This window comes from Coregonus clupeaformis, chromosome 26, assembly GCF_020615455.1.
Source record: "Coregonus clupeaformis isolate EN_2021a chromosome 26, ASM2061545v1, whole genome shotgun sequence".
Classification (NCBI taxonomy): domain Eukaryota; kingdom Metazoa; phylum Chordata; class Actinopteri; order Salmoniformes; family Salmonidae; genus Coregonus; species Coregonus clupeaformis.
The window spans coordinates 12,924,798-12,946,035 of NC_059217.1; the positions used below are offsets into that span (position 1 = coordinate 12,924,798).

At 45.7% G+C, this 21,238-nt stretch overlaps 1 protein-coding gene across 1 annotated transcript in view; it reads left to right on the plus strand.

Moving 5' to 3' along the window:
• LOC121540392 (insulin receptor-like) overlaps positions 1 to 20,895 on the plus strand; it is a 208,826-nt gene extending 187,931 nt beyond the window's left edge. Inside the window, exons 11-20 of the mRNA XM_041849235.2 lie at positions 13,235 to 13,518; positions 13,679 to 13,827; positions 15,986 to 16,142; positions 16,425 to 16,521; positions 16,627 to 16,694; positions 18,059 to 18,288; positions 18,578 to 18,851; positions 19,119 to 19,248; positions 19,710 to 19,844; positions 20,110 to 20,895. Coding sequence (XP_041705169.1) covers positions 13,235 to 13,518; positions 13,679 to 13,827; positions 15,986 to 16,142; positions 16,425 to 16,521; positions 16,627 to 16,694; positions 18,059 to 18,288; positions 18,578 to 18,851; positions 19,119 to 19,248; positions 19,710 to 19,844; positions 20,110 to 20,470 — 1,885 coding nt within the window. The 3' untranslated portion in view covers positions 20,471 to 20,895. The remainder of the gene's footprint in view (positions 1 to 13,234; positions 13,519 to 13,678; positions 13,828 to 15,985; positions 16,143 to 16,424; positions 16,522 to 16,626; positions 16,695 to 18,058; positions 18,289 to 18,577; positions 18,852 to 19,118; positions 19,249 to 19,709; positions 19,845 to 20,109) is intronic.
• Positions 20,896 to 21,238: the final 343 nt, after the last annotated feature.

Sequence of the window (21,238 nt, forward strand, 5' to 3'; positions counted from 1 at the left end):
ACGCGTGAGGTGAACTGAGGACCACGGTCTGATACAATGTCCTCCGGGATCCCGTAGTGCAGGAAGACGTGCGTAAAAAGAGCCTCCACGGTTTGCATGGCCGACAGGAGCCCAGGCAGAGGAAGGAGGCGACAAGCTTTGGAAAACCGGTCCTCAACGACGAGAACAGTGGTGTTCCCCTGGTGGGGGGGTGTCAGTGAGTCAGTGACAAAGTCCACCAAGAGGTGAGACCAGGGTCTTTGTGGAACCGGCAGGGGAAGGAGCTTTCCATAAGGGAGGTGTCTGGGTGTCTTAGACTGGGCACAGATGGAGCAGGAAGAGATGTAAACCCGAACATCCCTAGCCAAGGTTGGCCACCAGTACTTCTCAGTCAGGCAGGCGATTGTACGGCCTATCCCAGGATGACCCGACACAGGCGCTGTGTGCGCCCAGGAAAGGAGTCGGTCCCGCACACCCGTGGGCACGTAGACGCGGTTCTCCAGGCACTGTGCAGGTGCGGGTTCCGTACGCAGGGCCTGCCGTATGTCGGCGTCCACGTCCCATACCACTGGCGCGATGATACGGAACGGAGGGATGATGGGGGTCTCCTCTTCCTGCCTCTCCTCTGCCTGGGTTGGAGCAGGGGAATTCCCTGGCTTGTCACCTCCTCGCCTATTAGTGGATAGAGCGCAGGTCGGGGAGAAATGACCCCTTTCTCCACCATAGGAGCAGATGCCAAAATTCCTCCTTCTCCTACGCTCTGGCCACGGAGCAGGTGTAGCCATGGGCTCCGGATTCCGTGCAGGTCTTCGTCCGTACCGCAGGAGGTTCTCCAACCGGATCGCCATGCTGATGAGCTGGTCGAGTGACAGGTTGTCATCACGGCAGGCTAACTCCATCTGTACCTCCTCCTGCAGTCCGCTGCGGAAGGCAGGTGGAGGCCGCGATGGTCCAGAACTCCAGGGTGAACTCCGAGGCGGTCCTAGATCCCTGGCGTAGCCGGAGTAGACCCTCACCCCCCTCTCGGCCCTCCACAGGATGATCAAACACCGAGAGGAAGAGGAGGGTGAAGCTCTCGTAGGACTCGACCTCGGGTCCACCCGTTTCCCAAAACGCTGCACCCAAGTCCAGGGCCCGTCCGGTCAGTGCCGAGATGACTGTGGCAACCCTGTCTCTCCCGGAGACAGCCTCGGCGTAGCGAGCGAGGTACAGGTCACATTGCAGAAGGAGTCCCTTGCATCTCACTGGCTCACCGTCAAAGCGCTCCGGGAAGGACAGGGGTATTCTGCGGACCGGCTCAGATGGAACGGAGGCAGATAGTGGTGGTGTGGGGGCTGGTACCGTAACCAGTGCTGGAGACTGGAGGGACTGCACATTCCCCTCCAACCGCAGGATGGTTGCCAGCACGCTGTTCATGGTGCTGCCTAGTCTGGAGACACAGTCCTCGTGATGCTGGACTGTCTCTACAATGGTCTCCAGCTCTGCCTTTCCCGCTGTCTCCATTTTTATGGGTCGATTATTCTGTCACGTTGTATAATGATAGGAAGACAAGTGCATGAATACGTATTAGGGGTTTTATTACTCCACCCAACACAAACACGTGTATATATATATATATATATATAAAAGGGATGTAACCCAAACAAAGAGCAAGGTGTAATCTCTACACAATACATGGGACGACACCCGTAAACAACAAGAGCACAATACACGGTACTCACGAGACCAACAGACATGGGACAATAATCGACAAGGACAATGGGGAACAGAGGGCACATATATACACATACTAATCAGGGGGAATGGGAACCAGGTGTGTGTAAAGAGCCAAGACAGTCCGGGGTTGGTGGTAATGATCCATGTCAGTGACGCCTAGAAAGCAGGTGACTTAGACCTCCGGAACTGGTGAACGGAATGAGCAGCAGTACCGGAGGGATCCGTGACAGTGAGAAGAGATTCTCCGTGTAGCATAATGTTTTGACGGCACCAAAAGCTCTTTGTTGTAATGGCGCCAGAGCGGATGGCTGCCGTTTTATCGGCTCTTAACCAACCGTGGTATTTTGTTCGTTTCTTCGCATTGTTTGTAACTTATTTTGTACATAATGTTGCTGCTACTGTCTCTTATGACCGAAAATAGCTTCTGGACATCAGAACAGCGATTACTCACCTTGAACTGGACAAATAATTGTTCTTTAATGAGTCGGGCGAGAGGGATTTGCTCCAGACATCTGACAGGGCCCTCATCCCCGTCATTCGCAGGAGAAAGAGACTGAGATATCGCGGCGGGAGATCAGAGTGCCTGATAAGGAGCCGGCGACGAGTGGCTAATCTGCCTTGGCCATTGGTACTATTGGCCAACGTACAATCGCTGGATAATAAAGTGGACGAACTAAAAGCACGTGTATCCTACCAACGGGACATTAAAAACTGTAATATCTTATGTTTCACCGTGTCGTGGCTGAACAACAACATGAATAACATACAGCTGGCGGGTTATACACTGTATCGGCAGGATAGAACAGCAGCCTCTGGTAAGACAAGGGGTGGCGGTCTATGTATATTTGTAAACAACAGCTAGTGCATATTTACAGTGGGGAAAAAAAGTATTTCGTCAGCCACCAATTGTGCAAGTTCTCCCACTTAAGAAGATGAGAGAGGCCTGTAATAATTCCAGAAAATCACATTGTAGGATTTTTAATGAATTTATTTTCAAATTATGGTGGAAAATAAGTATTTGGTCAATAACAAAAGTTTCTCAATACTTTGTTATATACCCTTTGTTGGCAATGACACAGGTCAAACGTTTTCTGTAATTCTTCACAAGGTTTTCACACACTGTTGCTGGTATTTTGGCCCATTCCTCCATGCAGATCTCCTCTAGAGCAGTGATGTTTTGGGGCTGTCGCTGGGCAACACGGACTTTCAACTCCCTCCAAAGATTTTCTATGGGGTTGAGATCTGGAGACTGGCTAGGCCACTCCAGGACCTTGAAATGCTTCTTACGAAGCCACTCCTTCGTTGCCCGGGCAGTGTGTTTGGGATCATTGTCATGCTGAAAGACCCAGCCACGTTTCATCTTCAATGCCCTTGCTGATGGAAGGAGGTTTTCACTCAAAATCTCATGATACATGGCCCCATTCATTCTTTCCTTTACACGGATCAGTCGTCCTGGTCCCTTTGCAGAAAAAAAGCCCCAAAGCATGATGTTTCCACCCCCATGATTCACAGTAGGTATGGTGTTCTTTGGATGCAACTCAGCATTCTTTGTCCTCCAAACACGACGAGTTGAGTTTTTAAAAGTTCTATTTTGGTTTCATCTGACCATATGACATTCTCCCAATCCTCTTCTGGATCATCCAAATGCACTCTAGCAAACTTCAGACGGGCCTGGACATGTACTGGCTTAAGCAGGGGGACACGTCTGGCACTGCAGGATTTGAGTCCATTGCGGCGTAGTGTGTTACTGATGATAGGCTTTGTTACTTTGGTCCCAGCTCTCTGCAGGTCATTCACTAGGTCCCCCCGTGTGGTTCTGGGATTTTTGCTCACCGTTCTTGTGATCATTTTGACCCCACGGGGTGAGATCTTGCGTGGAGCCCCAGATCGAGGGAGATTATCAGTGGTCTTGTATGTCTTCCATTTCCTAATAATTGCTCCCACAGTTGATTTCTTCAAACCAAGCTGCTTACCTATTGCAGATTCAGTCTTCCCAGCCTGGTGCAGGTCTACAATTTTGTTTCTGGTGTCCTTTGACAGCTCTTTGGTCTTGGCCATAGTGGAGTTTGGAGTGTGACTGTTTGAGGTCAAACAGGTGCCATTAATACAGGTAACGAGTGGAGGACAGAGGAGCCTCTTAAAGAAGAAGTTACAGGTCTGTGAGAGCCAGAAATCTTGCTTGTTTGTAGGTGACCAAATACTTATTTTCCACCATAATTTGCAAATAAATTCATAAAAAATCCTACAATGTGATTTTCTGGATTTTTTTTCCTCAATTTGTCTGTCATAGTTGACGTGTACCTATGATGAAAATTACAGGCCTCTCTCATCTTTTTAAGTGGGAGAACTTGCACAATTGGTGGCTGACTAAATACTTTTTTTCCCCACTGTATGAAAAGGAAATCACCTCCCAAATATCACTATTTCTAAAACAAGCCATAGAAAGTTCGTTGCAATTTCAATTTAATCCTCCAGAAATGACAGAACAAATAATGCAACAAATATTGTGGTTATACTCAAATATACTAATTAATAAAAACCGTTATTTTTTTTGAAAATGTTTAAAAAAGGTATAATCTTCGTAAATGATATTATCGGTAGGAATGGTGGAGTTATGTCGCACATGCAGCTAACAAAAACATATGGAAATGTCTGCTCTACCCAAAATTACAACCAAATAATTGCAGCATTAACGCAAAAATGGAAGAGGAAAGTGGAAGGGGGGATAAAGTAAGGAACTTGTCTGTCAGCCCTGCATTAAAGAACATAATTGGTTAAAGAAAATTGTGATAGATAAAAAAGTTTACCAGTTTCATTTAAGGACCAAAGGATTGACAGCCGTCCCATATAGATTGCAAAATAGTTGGGAAGAGATTTTTGACGTACCGATTCCATGGCATAGTGTTTATGAACTGTTACGCAAAACGACGTCGGATTCAAAACTTTTTCAATTTATATTATTATATAAAATTCTTGCTACCAATATAATATTATTTGTGTGGGGGATACAATCTTCCCAGCTCTGCAGATTTTGCTGTGAAGAGACAGAATCATTAGATCAGTTGTTTTGGTACTGTCCATTTGTTGCTTGTTTCTGGACAAAGGTCCAGGAATGGCTGAAGGATTGCAATATTTGCATGGAGCTGACCCTGCAGATAGCACTACTGGGTGATCTGAAAAGACATAGTCAATCGATCAATAATATAATAATACTTTTAGCAAAAATGTTTATTTTCAATTCACAAACTGTAGAAACAATGAGAATAGAAAGGTTCAGAGCTTTTGTAAAACATCACAGTACAGTAGAAAAATATATGGCAAATAGAAATCCAATATGGATGGTGTTAAGAGATAGATGGGAGGTGTTGAATGGAGCTGAAGGATTGGACTAATAACAACAACTAAGACATACTGTGTCCATAATAAGTATATAGGTTATATATTGTGAGCTTTTGTGTAAGAGCACAGTTAGAAAGATATGGCATATAGAAGCATACCAGATGGACATCATGAAAATGATCGGTGGAAGTTCAGGAGTAAAAACAAACAAAATATAATTATTGACTGTGTCCATAAAATGTATATAGTATGTATAAGCATGAAGTAGAGGCCTAAGCATTGTTGTTCACTAGTTTACTCCAATTAGGATGGTGGGGTTGGAAAGTAATAAAGGGAAATATATTTTTAAAGGATATGTATGTATATATATGTATGTATATGCGTATATGTATGTATGTGTATGTTTGTGTATATACACTGCTCAAAAAAATAAAGGGAACACTTAAACAACACAATGTAACTCCAAGTCAATCACACTTCTGTGAAATCAAACTGTCCACTTAGGAAGCAACACTGATTGACAATACATTTCACATGCTGTTGTGCAAATGGAATAGACAACAGGAGAAAATTATAGGCAATTAGCAAGACACCCCCAATAAAGGAGTGGTTCTGCAGGTGGTGACCACAGACCACTTCTCAGTTCCTATGCTTCCTGGCTGATGTTTTGGTCACTTTTGAATGCTGGCGGTGCTTTCACTCTAGGTGGTAGCATGAGACGGAGTCTACAACCCACACAAGTGGCTCAGGTAGTGCAGCTCATCCAGGATGGCACATCAATGCCAGCTGTGGCAAGAAGGTTTGCTGTGTCTGTCAGCGTAGTGTCCAGAGCATGGAGGCGCTACCAGGAGACAGGCCAGTACGTGGAGGAGGCCGTAGGAGGGCAACAACCCAGCAGCAGGACCGCTACCTCCGCCTTTGTGCAAGGAGGAGCAGGGGGAGCACTGCCAGAGCCCTGCAAAATGACCTCCAGCAGGCCACAAATGTGCATGTGTCTGCTCAAACGGTCAGAAACAGACTCCATGAGGGTGGTATGAGGGCCCGACGTCCACAGGTGGGGGTTGTGCTTACAGCCCAACACCGTGCAGAACGTTTGGTATTTGCCAGAGAACACCAAGATTGGCAAATTCGCCACTGGCGCCCTGTGCTCTTCACAGATGAAAGCAGGTTCACACTGAGCACATGTGACAGACGTGACAGAGTCTGGAGACGCCGTGGAGAACGTTCTGCTGCCTGCAACATCCTCCAGCATGACCGGTTTGACGGTGGGTCAGTCATGGTGTGGGGTGGCATTTCTTTGGGGGGCCGCACAGCCCTCCATGTGCTCGCCAGAGGTAGCCTGACTGCCATTAGGTACCGAGATGAGATCATCAGACCCCTTGTGAGACCATATGCTGGTGCGGTTGGCCCTGGGTTCCTCCTAATGCAAGACAATGCTAGACCTCATGTGGCTGGAGTGTGTCAGTAGTTCCTGCAAGAGGAAGGCATTGATGCTATGGACTGGCCCGCCCGTTCCCCACACCTGAATCCAATTGAGCACATCTGGGACATCATGTCTCGCTCCATCCACCAACGCCACGTTGCACCACAGACTGTCCAGGAGTTGGCAGATGCTTTAGTCCAGGTCTGGGAGGAGATCCCTCAGGAGACCATCCGCCACCTCATCAGGAGCATGCCCAGGCGTTGTAGGGAGGTCATACAGGCACGTGGAGGCCACACACACTACTGAGCCTCATTTTGACTTGTTTTAAGGACATTACATCAAAGTTGGATCAGCCTGTAGTGTGGTTTTCCACTTTAATTTTGAGTGTGACTCCAAATCCAGACCTCCATGGGTTGATACATTTGATTTCCATTGATAATTTTTTTGTGATTTTGTTGTCAGCACATTCAACTATGTAAAGAAAAAAAGTATTTAATAAGATTATTTCATTCATTCAGATCTAGGATGTGTTATTTTAGTGTTCCCTTAATTTTTTTGAGCAGTGTATATATATATATATATATACAGTATCTCACAAAAGTGAGTACACCCCTCACATTTTTGTAAATATTTGAGTATATCTTCTCATGTGACAACACTGAAGAAATTACACTTTGCTACAATGTAAAGTAGTGAGTGTACAGCTTGTATAACAGTGTAAATTTGCTGTCCCCTCAAAATAACTCAACACACAGCCATTAATGTCTAAACCGCTGGCAACAAAAGTGAGTACACCCCTAAGTGAAAATGTCGAAATTGGGCCCAATTAGCCATTTTCCCTCCACGGTGTCATGTGACTCGTTAGTGTTACAAGGTCTCAGGTGTGAATGGGGAGCAGGTGTGTTAAATTTGGTGTCATCGCTCTCACACTCCCTCATACTGGTCACTGGAAGTTCAACATGGCACATCAATGCAAAGAACTCTCTGAGGATCTGAAAAAATTAATTGTTGCTCTACGTAAAGATGGCCTGGGCTATAAGAAGATTGCCAAGACCCTGAAACTGAGCTGCAGCACGGTGGCCAAGACCATACAGCGGTTTAACAGGACAGGTTCCACTCAGAACAGGCCTCGCCATGGTCGACCAAAGAAGTTGAGTGTACGTGCTCAGCGTCATATCCAGAGGTTGTCTTTGGGAAATAGACGTATGAGTGCTGCCAGCATTGCTGCAGAGGTTGAAAGGGTGGGGGGGTCAGCCTGTCAGTGCTCAGACCATACGCCGCACACTGCATCAAATTGGTCTGCATGGCTGTCGTCCCAGAAGGAAGCCTCTTCTAAAGATGATGCACAAGAAAGCCTGCAAACAGTTTGCTGAAGACAAGCAGACTAAGGACATGGATTACTGGAACAATGTCCTGTGGTCTGATGTGACCAAGATAAACTTATTTGGTTCAGATGGTGTCAAGTGTGTGTGGCGGCAACCAGGTGAGGAGTACAAAGACAAGTGTGTCTTGCCTACAGTCAAGTATGGTTGTGGGAGTGTCATGGTCTGGGGCTGCATGAGTGCTGCCGGCACTGGGGATCTACAGTGCCGGCAGCACTCATGGTTTTGGGGCCCCCTCGAATGCCAACATGTACTATGACATACTGAAGCAGAGCATGATCCCCTCCCTTCGGAGACTGGGCCGCAGGGCAATATTCCAACATGATAACGACCCCAAACACAACTCCAAGACGACCACTGCCTTGCTAAAGAAGCTGAGGGTAAAGGTGATGGACTGGCCAAGCATGTCTCCAGATCTAAACCCTATTGAGCATCTGTGGGGCATCCTCAAACGGAAGGTAGAGGAGTGCAAGGTCTATAACATCCACCAGCTCCGTGATGTCGTCATGGAGGAGTGGAAGAGGACTCCAGTGGCAACCTGTGAAGCTCTGGTGAACTCCATGCCCAAGAGGGTTAAGGCAGTGCTGGAAGATGATGGTGGCCACACAAAATATTGACACTTTGGGCCCAATTTGGACATTTTCACTTAGAGGTGTACTCACTTTTGTTGCCAGCGGTTTAGACATTAATGGCTGTGTGTTGTGTTATTTTGAGGGGACAGCAAATGTACACTGCTATACAAGCTGTACACTCACTACTTTACATTGTAGCAATGTGTCATTTCTTCAGTGTTGTCACATGAAAAGATATACTCTAATATTTACAAAAATGTGAGGGGTGTACTCCCTTTTGTGAGATAATGTGTATATATATGCAAGGAAAAAACAGAAAAAAAAACATATGGGGGATTGGAAGTGATGCAGACAATTACATTGATGGAAGTTACAATCTATCTGCAATATTAAAGCTGATCTACCCCCTAAAAAAAACAACAACAGCTAGTGCACGACATCTAAGGAAGTCTCGAGGTTTTGCTCGCCTAAGGTAGAGTATATCAGGATAAGCTGTAGACCGCACTATCTACCAAGAGTTTCCATCTATATTTTTCGTAGCTGTCTATTTACCACCACAAACCGATGCTGGCACTAAGACCGCACTCAATGAGCTGTATACAGCCATAAGCAAACAGGAAAACGCTCATCAAGAGGCGGCGCTCCTAGTAGCCGGAAACTTTTACCTAATTTCTACCCGCATGTTAAATTTGTAACTAGAGGGAAAAAAACTCTAGACCACCTTTACTCCACACACAGAGACGCATACAAAGCTCTCCCTCGCCCTCCATTTGGCAAATCTGACCATAATTCTATCATCCTGATTCCTGCTTACAAGCAAAAACTAAAGCAGGAAGCACCAGTGACTCAGTCAATAAAAAAAGTGGTCAGATGAAGCAGATGCTAAGCTACAAGACTGTTTTGCTAGCAGAGACTGGAATATGTTCCGGGATTCTTCCGATTGTATTGAGGAGTACACCACATCAGTCACTGGCTTCATCAATAAGTCAATCGATGACATCGTCCCCACAGTGACTGTACTTACATACCCTAACCAGAAGCCATGGATTACAGGCAACATCCGCACCGAGTCCCGAATGAGAAATCCCGCTATGCCCTCCGACGAACCATCAAACAGGCAAAGCGTCAATACAGGACTAAGATCGAATCGTACTACACCGGCTCCGACGCTCATCGGATGTGGCAGGGCTTGCAAACTATTACATACTTCAAAGGGAAGCACAGCCACAAGGTTTCCAGTGACACGAGCCTACCAGACGAGCTAAATTACTTCTATGCTTGCTTTGAGGCAAGTAACACTGAAACATGCATGAGCGCATCAACTGTTCCGGACGACTGTGTGATCACGCTCTCCATAGCCGATGTGAGTAAGACCTTTAAACATGTCAACATTCACAAGGCTGCAGGGCCAGACGGATTACCAGGACGTGTACTCCGAGCATGCGCTGTGTCTTCACTGACATTTTCAACCTCTCCCTGTCTGAGTCTGTAATACCAACATGTTTCAAGCAGTCCCTGTGCCCAAGAACACTAAGGTTACCTGCCTAAATGACTACCGACCCGTAGCACTCACATCTATAGCCATGAAGTGCTTTGAAAGGCTGGTCATGGCTCACATCAACACCATTATCCCAGAAACCCTAGACCCAGTCAATTTGCATACCGCCCCAACAGATCCACAGATGATGCAATCTCTATTGCACTCCACACTGCCCTTTCACACCTGGACAAAAGGAACATCTATGTGAGAACACCATAGTGCCCTCAAAGCTCATCACCAAGCTAAGGACCCTGGGACTAAACACCTCCCTCTGCAACTGGATCCCGAACTTCCTGACGGGCCGCCCCCAGGTGGTAAGGGTAGGTAACAACACATCTGCCACGCTGATCCTCAACACGGGGGCCCCTCAGGGGTGCGTGCTCAGTCCCCTCCTGTACTCCCTGTTCTCTCATGACTGCATGGCCAGGCACGACTCCAACACCATCATTAAGTTTGCCGATGACACAACGGTGGTAGGCCTGATCACCGACAATGACGAGACAGCCTATAGGGAGGAGGTTTCTAAACAGCTTCTACCCTCAAGCCATAAGACTACTGAACATCTAATAATAATGACTACCCAGACTATTTGCTTTGTCCCCCACCCCCAACCCCCACCCCCTCTTTTAAGCTGCTGCTACTCTCTGTTTATTATCTATGCATAGTCACTTTAATAACTCTACCTACATGTACATATTACCTCGACTAACCGGTGCCCCCGCACATTGACTCTGTGCCGGTACCCCCTGTATATAGCCTCGCTACTGTTATTTTACTATTGTTATTTTACTGCTGCTCTTTAATTCATTTTTTGGGGGGGGTATTCTTTCTTAAAACAGCATTGTTGGTTAAGGGCTTGTAAGTAAGCATTTCACTGTAAGGTCTACACCTGTTGTATTCGGCGCATTTGACGAATAACATTGATTTGATTTGATTTGGCAGGTGGAATAGCAAGCAGAGCTGGCTTTCAGATGCACTGTTGACTGACATGAGAGGCCCCTGGGCTGACACACACACACTGTGACACACACACATAAATAGACACACACACACACACTGTGACATACACACACTTTCCCCTTTTAACCATAGGAAGGCATTTGTGTAATAGTTGCTGAGGCGAGGGTAATTATGCTAACTGCTAGGCTGGCTGGGCAAGCTGTAGTCTAGTAGCTGGTTAGGGTGTCTGAGCCCTGACTGAGAGTGACCCTGTAGCTGTTATTCACATGGTCACAGGAACATTGTGCTCCTTCCATCACAGCACAGCCTCACAGGCAGGGGCCCTGCTCTCCCTTTGTTTGTCCCCGGATTATACAGTGCGTGTGTGTGTGCGTGTGCGTGTGCGTGTGTGTGTGTGTTCTAGCGTGCCATCCAGCTAGCCCGACCCTGTGTGTGGTGTGTGTGACAGCCTAGTGAACAAGGCCTTCAGAAACACAACAATGACAGCCTCGTGAACAAAGCGTTCAGAAACACAACAGTGCAGCCTAGTGAACAAGGAGTTCAGACACACAACAGTGACAGCCTAGTGAACAAGGAGTTCAGACACACAACAGTGACAGCCTAGTGAACAAGGAGTTCAGACACACAACAGTGACAGCCTTGTGAACAAGGAGTTCAGACACACAACAGTGACAGCCTAGTGAGTGACAATCCTGTATGCCTCCTGTATCTCCTCTCCGTCACGCAATGACAGGACCACATAGACACTCTGTCTCTCCACTGTAATCCCTTAACGTAAAACACAGCTACCCCTGCCTTGGAAATGGCACCACAACTTAATGGCTTTCCCACCTTCTCTTATGAAGGTATTGGGCTGAAACAGTCACTCAGACTTCCTTCTCACAGTATGTTAACCTGTCTCTACCTGGGGTGATCCAGTATGGCTGGTGTCATCATCATGCCTAGTTATCTCCTCATTCCCCTCATCCCCTCTAAACCCTACTGGTGCTGCTATGACTGGCAGAGAGAGACAACAGTAGAGGGAATAATATATACCATTTAGCAGATGCTTTTATCCCAAAATACTTATAGTCATGCGTGCATACATTTTACGTATAGGTGGTCCCGGGACTCTAACCCACTATCCTGATGTTGCAAGCGACATGCTCTACCAACTGAGCTACAGAGGACCATGTGAATGAATGGACTGTCTGGAACCCACCGTGACCCAGTCCAGACCTGGTTCAGACCTGGCTAGTTCTGTTTTTTGCTGCCATTTTGGTTGACTCCAGTTAGTGGATTTCTGTCTATTGTTCTACTGACTGTCTGTATTTCTCTGGTAGTGCAGTGTAGTGACATGGCTGTGATGGGTGAGTATGTTCAGTTCTGCTGTCTGTCTGTGCATCACCAGGCAGCAAGCACTCTGTCAAAGAGAGCCTGTAATTAGATCTAGGTAGGCCTGTGACATCATCACTGTGGGCCCAGCCAGGCAGCCAGCGTTCTGAAGACTCACTGTTATACAGATAGATAGAGCCCCTCCATGCAGCTGTCACCGTGCCTGCTGAGGAAGAAGTTGCCTTAGTCTAACCACGGGATCTGATCCAAGGTCAGATTAACATCCCTCAATTTGAACCTCAACCATTAGAAAGAGAAAAAAACACAACGCAGATTTCTGACCCAGAGGGAAGTTGGATCTTCCCTCTACTACTCTCTGTAGCAGCAGGACCATAATGTAGCAAGCTACTCTCTCCATCAGCCTCTCCCTGTTCTGTTCCCAGCACTTCTCAGTCTGCACTCAACTCCGATGTAAACAAACCCAGTGACGTCTGGATGCTAGGCTAGCTGAAGGCTCCGGCGCTCCATCTAGTGGTGATGGGTGTAGAGGAGATGTTTTTTGTTTTAAAGGTCAGGCAGCATAGCTGAGTTAACTGTGACCAGAGAACAGGACTGCTTACCATTATCTTCACCTAACCCTGCATGGAGAATAGGAAGACCATGAATGTAATTGGTCAAACACCTGTGATTTAGGTGTTGTGGGCTGTGTTGGGTAGATACAATGGGTTTCTGGGTTGGAGTAACTAACATTGATCTTCAGCAGAGATCTATATGGTAGGTAGGTCGGTAGGTAGGTCGGTAGGTAGGTCGGTAGGTAGGTAGGTAAGTCCCAGTATAGGACAACCAGGTTATTGGTTATTTTGAAAGTTTGTTCATAATGACTTCCGCTGACAAATTTGTCGTCTTAGCTCTTTGTTACCATAATACGCCTCATCTCACCTGGCTTCTCATCTCCTTCTCCTGTCCTCTACTCTCCCTCCTCACTCTCTCCTCCCCCTTTCTCCATCAGACCGTCTCGTCGGCGCCGCTCAGTGGGCGTGGCCAACGCCACCCTTCCGCGCTTCCTGACCACTCCCCCCACGCTGCCCAACGCGTCCACCACGCCCAGCCCAGAGGGCGAGGGGGCGGAAGGCTCCAAGGTGACGCTGGTGGTGTACGCCAAGGAGTCGACGGTCATCTCCAACCTGCGCCACTTCACCAGCTACCAGATTGAGATCCATGCCTGCAACCACCCCACAGACCCCCAACGCTGCAGCATGGCTACCTACGTCAGCGCCCGCACCATGCCTGAGAGTAAGGCTATACACGGAGTCAGACCCACACTAATAAACAACAGCTTGTCTGCGAGTAACATTATGCATGTTTGTACACCACACAGTATAGACACACTTATTTCTTCTTTCATATTGCCCTTGCTGATGGTTCTTCCTGTGTTCTGCTCCGCTCCCTGCAGAGAAAGCTGATGACATTGTGGGCCAGGTGACCCATGAGATGGTGTCGGAGCACCCAGACTCTGTCCACATCAAGTGGCTGGAGCCCAAAGCCCCCAATGGCATGATCATCCTGTACGAAGTCAACTACAAGAGGTTGGGAGACCTTGAGGTTAGTATGAATACTAGGATGAAATAACTTAACTGTGTTTCTATCAATCGATTTCCCCTTTGCTCTTTCTTGTTTTTGAGTCTACAGAATTTGAAGGTTTTTGTTTAATGTATTACTTGTATAGATGGTAGCTACAGTCTGAATTTGATCTTTGCTCATCCTTTTTCAACCATATTGTCCGGGCTCATAAACATGGTGTTGTTCCTTATGCTGAAAAGCAACCACAACCATTAAAGGAAATCAATGATCTGTCTATAGTCCTGACTGTCACCCCTTATACATTGGTGTTTGTGTGTGTGGGTTTGTTTGTGTGTTTGTGTGTGTGTGTGTGTGTGTTCATTGCTGTGATGAATGTGTGGACTCATCACTCATTGCTATTCACTACTGCACTGCCTGACCCGGGGGGGGGCTGTGAGATAGAAACAGGAACAGACTAGAATGAGGTGGAAGAGACAGTGTGCTCCCCCCCTGCATCCCCCACCCCCCCTCTCCCCAATCTGAGGGAGAGCAGGAAGCTCCCTGTGCCTCTGTCTGCTCGTGTAATCAAATAGATATCTCAGTAACCAAAGAATGAAGAGCTTTGGTTGCTTTGTAATAACAATGTGTTGGTCTTTTTACTGACACTCAGTGGCTTGACCCGTTCCACTCACAGCCCCTGTCATCCTGTATATGGGTTGAAAATGGCAGATTTTGTCATTGATAAACGCCTAAATTGGAACCCAGTGACTACACAGTAACATGCTAAACATGACGTCAGAACGCAGGTTCTCCAGGTTCACAGCGCAGTTCACAGTTCGCAGGTTTTGACGGACAGACATTATAAACTTGAGCACCGTGTGCGACAAGAAGATATCCCCATTCCACCTGCTAGTTGGGCTACTTTTACATTTGTTGTTGTCTGAGTGAGGGAAATGCTGTAAATCGAGAGGAGTCGATGTGTTCTGCAAGATGAGACGTTGAGGATTATAATAAATACCGTTTTGATGTCATACAAGCTAACCACACACCCATGAGTCCAAATGTGTACTTCACATTTCCATATTTGAAAACTCATGTCATGTACAGTATCAATGTTTATGATCGCTATGTTTGATCCACAGTTACAAGGATGACATGCGTTATACACTGGGTTGTCCTGAACAGAATGTTTGTTGTATTGTGAAGAACATTTGACGCAGAACATGCACTTGAATGCATTCAAGACTCCATTCTATGCGCACCAAAATTACAATCTGTTTGTATGAAGTTCCTTTTGAAAGCCTAACACTGTAAGATTGTATTTTATAAGTTAGCTAGCCATGTTGGTAAAATAATAAGCTTTCAACGTGATGCCCACCTGACCCAGATTGCGATTTATAATAGAACGTTTTTGGATTGCGTAAACAACAACAGTAATTGTGTGATGGTTGGGACGCAGGGCTGTCTTCCAAACAAAAAACTACAGGTGTTCCTAAATTACTTAGGAACTGTGCACAGTTTTTGAGAGGTGTGTGGCCACTTGGAGACACCAGTTAGACCTCTCACTCAACCCCTTTTTAATAATTTTTCTTATTTTGTACCTATTCCAACATTTCGAAGAATATGTTACTGAATGTATCCAGAGTATTTTCAGATTTCCTTATTGACAAATACTGTGAAAAGTACAGAAAATGTAAAATGCTAATAAAATCAACAGTGTAATGTTTGGAACAATTGTGTCCTCGCCTTTGGTCTGATTATCTACAAAGTGTTCTATTTCAATTGCTACCATAGTCATGCATATGCTTTTTATAGTTCTTCTGTTAGAAACATTACAATTTGTCCCTATCCATATAGGCCAATTTCCAGGAGTGTAAGGGGTTAAAGGAAGCTATTTCAAATATTTCAGTGTGAGAGATAAGAAGATATGCTTTTTTTGTTTTTGTTTTATGTAAATAAAATAATTTACAAGCTTGAGTGCTAGTATGCTAGGTTAAAAGCTGTTTGATTCACAGGCACCTACTTTGTTGTTGAGGAGAAGCCTCAGGGAAAGACACACATCTGTATTATAAACTCTGGTGTTCACAGTCACACTGTTTATACAAAGCCTTATGTGTGACTTAGTGGAATAACCATGCTATAACCATGATGTAACCATATTATAACCACTCTATAACCATGTAATAATAATGTGTTCCAGGAGCTGCATCACTGCGTGTCCAGGAAGACTTACACCCAGATTGGAGGCTGCAGGCTGAGAGTGGTGCATCCTGGGAACTACACCGTGAGGATCCGTGCCACGTCGCTGGCAGGAAACGGCTCCTGGACCGAACCCACCTTCTTCTTCATGCCCGATGGTAAGTCATGCCTGCATGCTCCAATGGGCACTGGACCTGCTTACACTTTCTGGAACACATTTGACCAGTTCATGTTTCTATGAGAGTGACTGGGTCGGCAGGTAGCTTAGAGGTTAAGAGTGTTGGGCCAATAACCAAAAGGTCGCTGGTTCGAATCCCTGAGTCGACTAGGGTAGCAAGGCACTTTAAACCTAATTGCTCCTGTAAGTTGCTCTGAATAAGAGCGTCTGCTAAATGACTCAAATGTAAATTACTGACCAATGGCTGCTGTGTTTGTTGCAGAGGACACCAGTTCACTGAAGATTATCATTGGCCCAGTCATCTGCTTTATCCTGCTGCTATTCGTAGGAGGCGGAGTCTTCATGATCTTCAAGAAGAAGTAAGAATTGATTGATTTTCGATTTTTGGTCTAATTGTTTTATTTACAATGACAGCCTGGCAAGACAAATAGACAAATTAAATATGCAAGGACTGTGTGTTCCAGACAAACTGAGGGACCCACTGGACCTCTGATCGCCTCGTCCAACCCAGAGTACCTGAGCGCTAATGACGGTAAGGACAACCAACCCCACACCTCAAACTATTTTTGCAAGTTTGTTTTACTGTGAGATAGTGTACGTGCTAAAAACAGTGTACCGTATTTTCCGCACTATAAGGTGCACCGGAGTATAAGCCGCAGCAGCTAAATTGAATGATGTGTACATATATAAGCCGCACTGGACTATAAGCCGCAGGTGTTTTAATGTTTAATTACCATATGTAAGGATTCGTGCACAGAGGGGATTGTCGGGAAAGAGATGGCTGCTTGAGGAAGCTCCCATTTATTAACATTTCAACAAACAAGTTGCATATTTGCATAACGTATTCAAGTGTTACCATTTAGTGCAATAGTAGCTACATTTACATTTACATTTACGTCATTTAGCAGACGCTCTTATCCAGAGCGACTTACAAATTGAACATATACTGTGCTGTGTAAACTGTTTATGATCTGGTCCGGTCCGATGGAATATTCCTCCATCTTTCTTTGTGTGAATTCGCCGAAGTTTGTTATTTTTTCCTGGTAGTCGGGAGGGAGTTGCTGACACACAGTCGTCCGCGCCCTGATGGAGAGTCTCTTTCGTCTCATAAATCTGAAACACCAGGATGGTACACCTCTAAAATGTTCAATTTTCATTTCGGTGGCGACTGTTTCAGCTTTCAGTTGGATCTGCACGGTGGAAACACCTCGGCCGTCTGCTCTCTGTGTGTTCACCCAATCTTCAAGAAAGTCTTCAAGTTCGGGCCATCTGCTTTTATTACCTCTGAAAGCTTTTTTTGACTTTTTGCATTGAGACAGTTCTTCCCGCTGGCGTCTCCAACGTCTCACCATTGATGCCAAGGCTACGTGCAGCAGCTCTATTTCCTTCTTTTACAGCCAGATTGACTGCCTTTAACTTAAAAGCTGCATCATATGCATTTCTACGTTTGTTTTCCATAATGAGGGTTTGTGCATGAAAACTTCCTTTGCACAAACTGTCTCGCTCTCGTAATGTCTGTCTGTCTTGCTCTCGTTCTGTCTCTCGTTCTGTCTCTTGTACCACTCTCGGTTCCACTTTTACTTTTGCGAGCTACCTGTCTCACTCTTTTCCGGCCTCCAGCTTTTCCTGCTGGAGCCCGCCGCTTAAAGGTGGGGGGCGCGGACCGGTCATAGAGCCCATAGAGTTAAAGTTGGTGGACTGTAACCTGTAAAATCCATAGATTTAGGAGGTCTTCTAGTGGCCGTTAGCTGTAAAAATCCATAGATTAGCCGCACCGTTATATAAGCCGCAGGGTCGAAAAATGGGAAAAAAGGCGCTGCTTATAGTCCGAAAATTACGGTAATACAAAAAAAAGTGTGTACTAAAAGGACAACTTTCTTCTTTTGTATTGTGTAGTGTACGTGCCTGATGACTGGGAGGTGGCGAGGGAGAAGATCAACATCCTGAAGGAGCTGGGTCAGGGCTCGTTTGGCATGGTCTACGAGGGCATCGCCAAAGACATCGTGAAGGGCGAGCCGGACACACGCGTGGCGGTGAAGACGGTCAACGAGTCGGCCAGTCTGAGAGAGAGGATAGAGTTTCTCAACGAAGCGTCTGTCATGAAGGCCTTCAGCTGCCACCACGTGGTTAGGAGCTTATTCATTCACTTTCATTACTAACCAGTAGCTATTACCTTGTTATTATCTGGGTATGATGACTGAGAATGTGTTCTCTGGTAAGAAGGTTGACAGGGTGGATACGCTGTACTGTAGATTGATAGTTTTCAGCAAGATGGAGACATACAGAAACTGTTTCATGGCCGTACGTGCCATGCATTGGAATACGTTTAAATTGAGTAGATTTTCTCAAGTTTTTATATAGAGAAATGTATAATATCTCAATGGTCCTAACTCTCCCTGCTCTCTCTGTCTGTAGGTGCGTCTGCTGGGGGTGGTGTCTAAAGGCCAGCCCACTCTGGTGGTGATGGAGCTGATGACCCACGGGGATCTGAAGAGCTTCCTACGCTGCCTCAGACCAGACTCTGAGAATAACCCCACAGGGAAACCCCCTCCCACACTGAAGGAGATGATTCAGATGGCGGGGGAGATAGCAGACGGCATGGCCTACCTCAACGCCAAAAAGTTTGTCCACAGAGATCTGGCCGCCAGGAACTGCATGGTGGCTGAGGACAACACCGTCAAGATCGGAGGTAGAGTACAGTAGAATAAAAGAGTGCATGTGATTCTTTCTGTGGTGTTACAGTTTCAACAAGTAAATCATGACTGTGTGTGAGCCTTGGGTTCATAACGACTGTGTCTCGTGTGTCTGTGGTTGATGTATGACTGTCTCCCAGATTTTGGCATGACCAGAGACATCAATGAGACAGACTACTACAGGAAGGATTAGGTTAGGGTTATGATGTGATGATGCTATTTACTGTAGGTTGTCTTTTAACTGTTCCTCTCCATCCCCTTAGACTTTGGAATGACCAGAGACATATATGAGACGGATTACTACCGTAAGGGAGGGAAGGGTCTGCTTCCTGTCAGGTGGATGGCTCCTGAGTCTCTGAAGGACGGAGTGTTCACCGCACATTCAGACTGCTGGTGAGTACAGCAGGACACACCTGGCTGCCACGGATGTCAGATGGGCCTTTCTGCTCAATCTTTTTATTCCACTCTATTCAATCTCTTTAACCTATTTTTTGAGAGAAGAACATCTTTCTCCACTCCCCCCATCTTAACCTCTTAATTTCTACAGTAACTCTATAACCACTTTTTTTTTTTTTCAGTTGTTACACTAGTCTAGGGGTATTTCAATCTTACCCTACAGCCGACGTGGATCCAGACTACTGATGGTTTTCTGTTCTACCTGATAATTAATTGCACCCAGCTGGTGTCCCAGGTCTAAATCAGTCCCTTATTAGTGGTGAATAATGAAAAGGGCAGTGGAACTGGCTTTGATGTCCAGATTTCAATTTGAGGGCACTAGTCCTTTATTTCATTATTCACATCCTTTTATTGTTTTTGGCTTGAGATAATAATGTGTTGTACATGTCTGTCCCCAGGTCGTTTGGTGTGGTGTTGTGGGAGGTCAGCACCCTAGCAGAGCAGCCTTACCAGGGCCTGTCCAACGAACAGGTCCTCAAGTTCGTCATGGACGGAGGATACCTGGACAGACCAGAGAACTGTATTGAGAGGATGTAAGTGTCTCAAACACTGTATACTTTTAGTGCATTGTGGGATCTGTAGTCTTTTACATTGATATGCCGTACCAACCATACAAAGTACATGAGGTATATATTTTGACTTGGTTAAGCGTTTGAGTTACCACTACAACATGCCTACAGTATTCCTACGGCTAGTTTTGCTTCAATGGGGACCAACAGAGGTGAGCTGCTTGTGGATAGAGCCCGTAGATTCTCTTTCTCTCATTCATTCATCTTTCTCCCTCTTCTCCTCCCTCAGCCACAACCTGATGACGATGTGCTGGCAGTACAACCCCAAGATGCGTCCCACCTTCCAGGAGATCATCGAGATGTTGAAGGAGGACGTTCACCCCAGCTTCCAGGAGGTCTCCTTCTTCTACAGCGAGGAGAACAAGCTCCCCGAGACAGAGGAGTTTGACTTGGACCTGGAGAACATGGAGAGCATCCCACTGGACCCGTCATCCTACTCCCAGAGAGACGACAGCGACAGTCTATCCAGAGACAATGGACCCAGCCAGAGCCTAAGGGGCAACTACGAGGAACACGTGCCCTACACGCACATGAACGGTGGCAAGAAAAACGGACGAATCTTATCATTACCCAGATCCAGCCCTTCCTAACATTTCCTAAGGTTTTCCTCCTCCTCTTTTCACCCCTTCATTCTATGCTTTCAAACTATTTTAATGCAGAAGCCCTTCAAAAAAACTGATCTCAGGACATGTATTTTCTTCCCCACAGCTGCCAAGCATGGTGGAACACGGGATGCAAACATTTTGGTATATGTTGAAAGACATTTTTGCATTTATCCAGAATCATCTACTACAACTTTCTACTATCTTTATTTTGTTTTCACTATTGCCAAGTTTCCAGGACTGGTTGATGGAAAAAGAAAAAAAACTGTGAACATTCTTATTTCTCTCCTTCTCTCTTTTTCTCCAGGCTGTCCCATCTCTTCCATTCTCTTGTTTTGTTTTTCAAGTGAAAACCTTTTCAGATAGTGGCCTTTTTATACGTGGCCTGTAAACAAAGAGAAGTGTCTATCAATGCTTGTATTAATTTCCTTTGAACAATGACTAAACAGTTTTGAACCATGGGATGGCAAAGACTCTCTAGAACAAATGTCCATTCGTAGAGGAAAACGTTTTATTTATTTGTTTTGTGCAGAATTCCAAACTTTACAGAGATTATTTTGGTGTTTAGTGAATAGTTCTAATTTATTCGCTTTTTTTTTTGTCTCTGTTCTCTTTCAGTTTTATTTCTGTGTCCTCACATTATGGCTGAAGGATATTTAAACAGTTAAAAGTTGGACAAAATAGTTCCTCAGACTGACCAATAGCTGCTGCTTTCATATATTTTAGTGGGTATAGAATATATATAATATATATAGT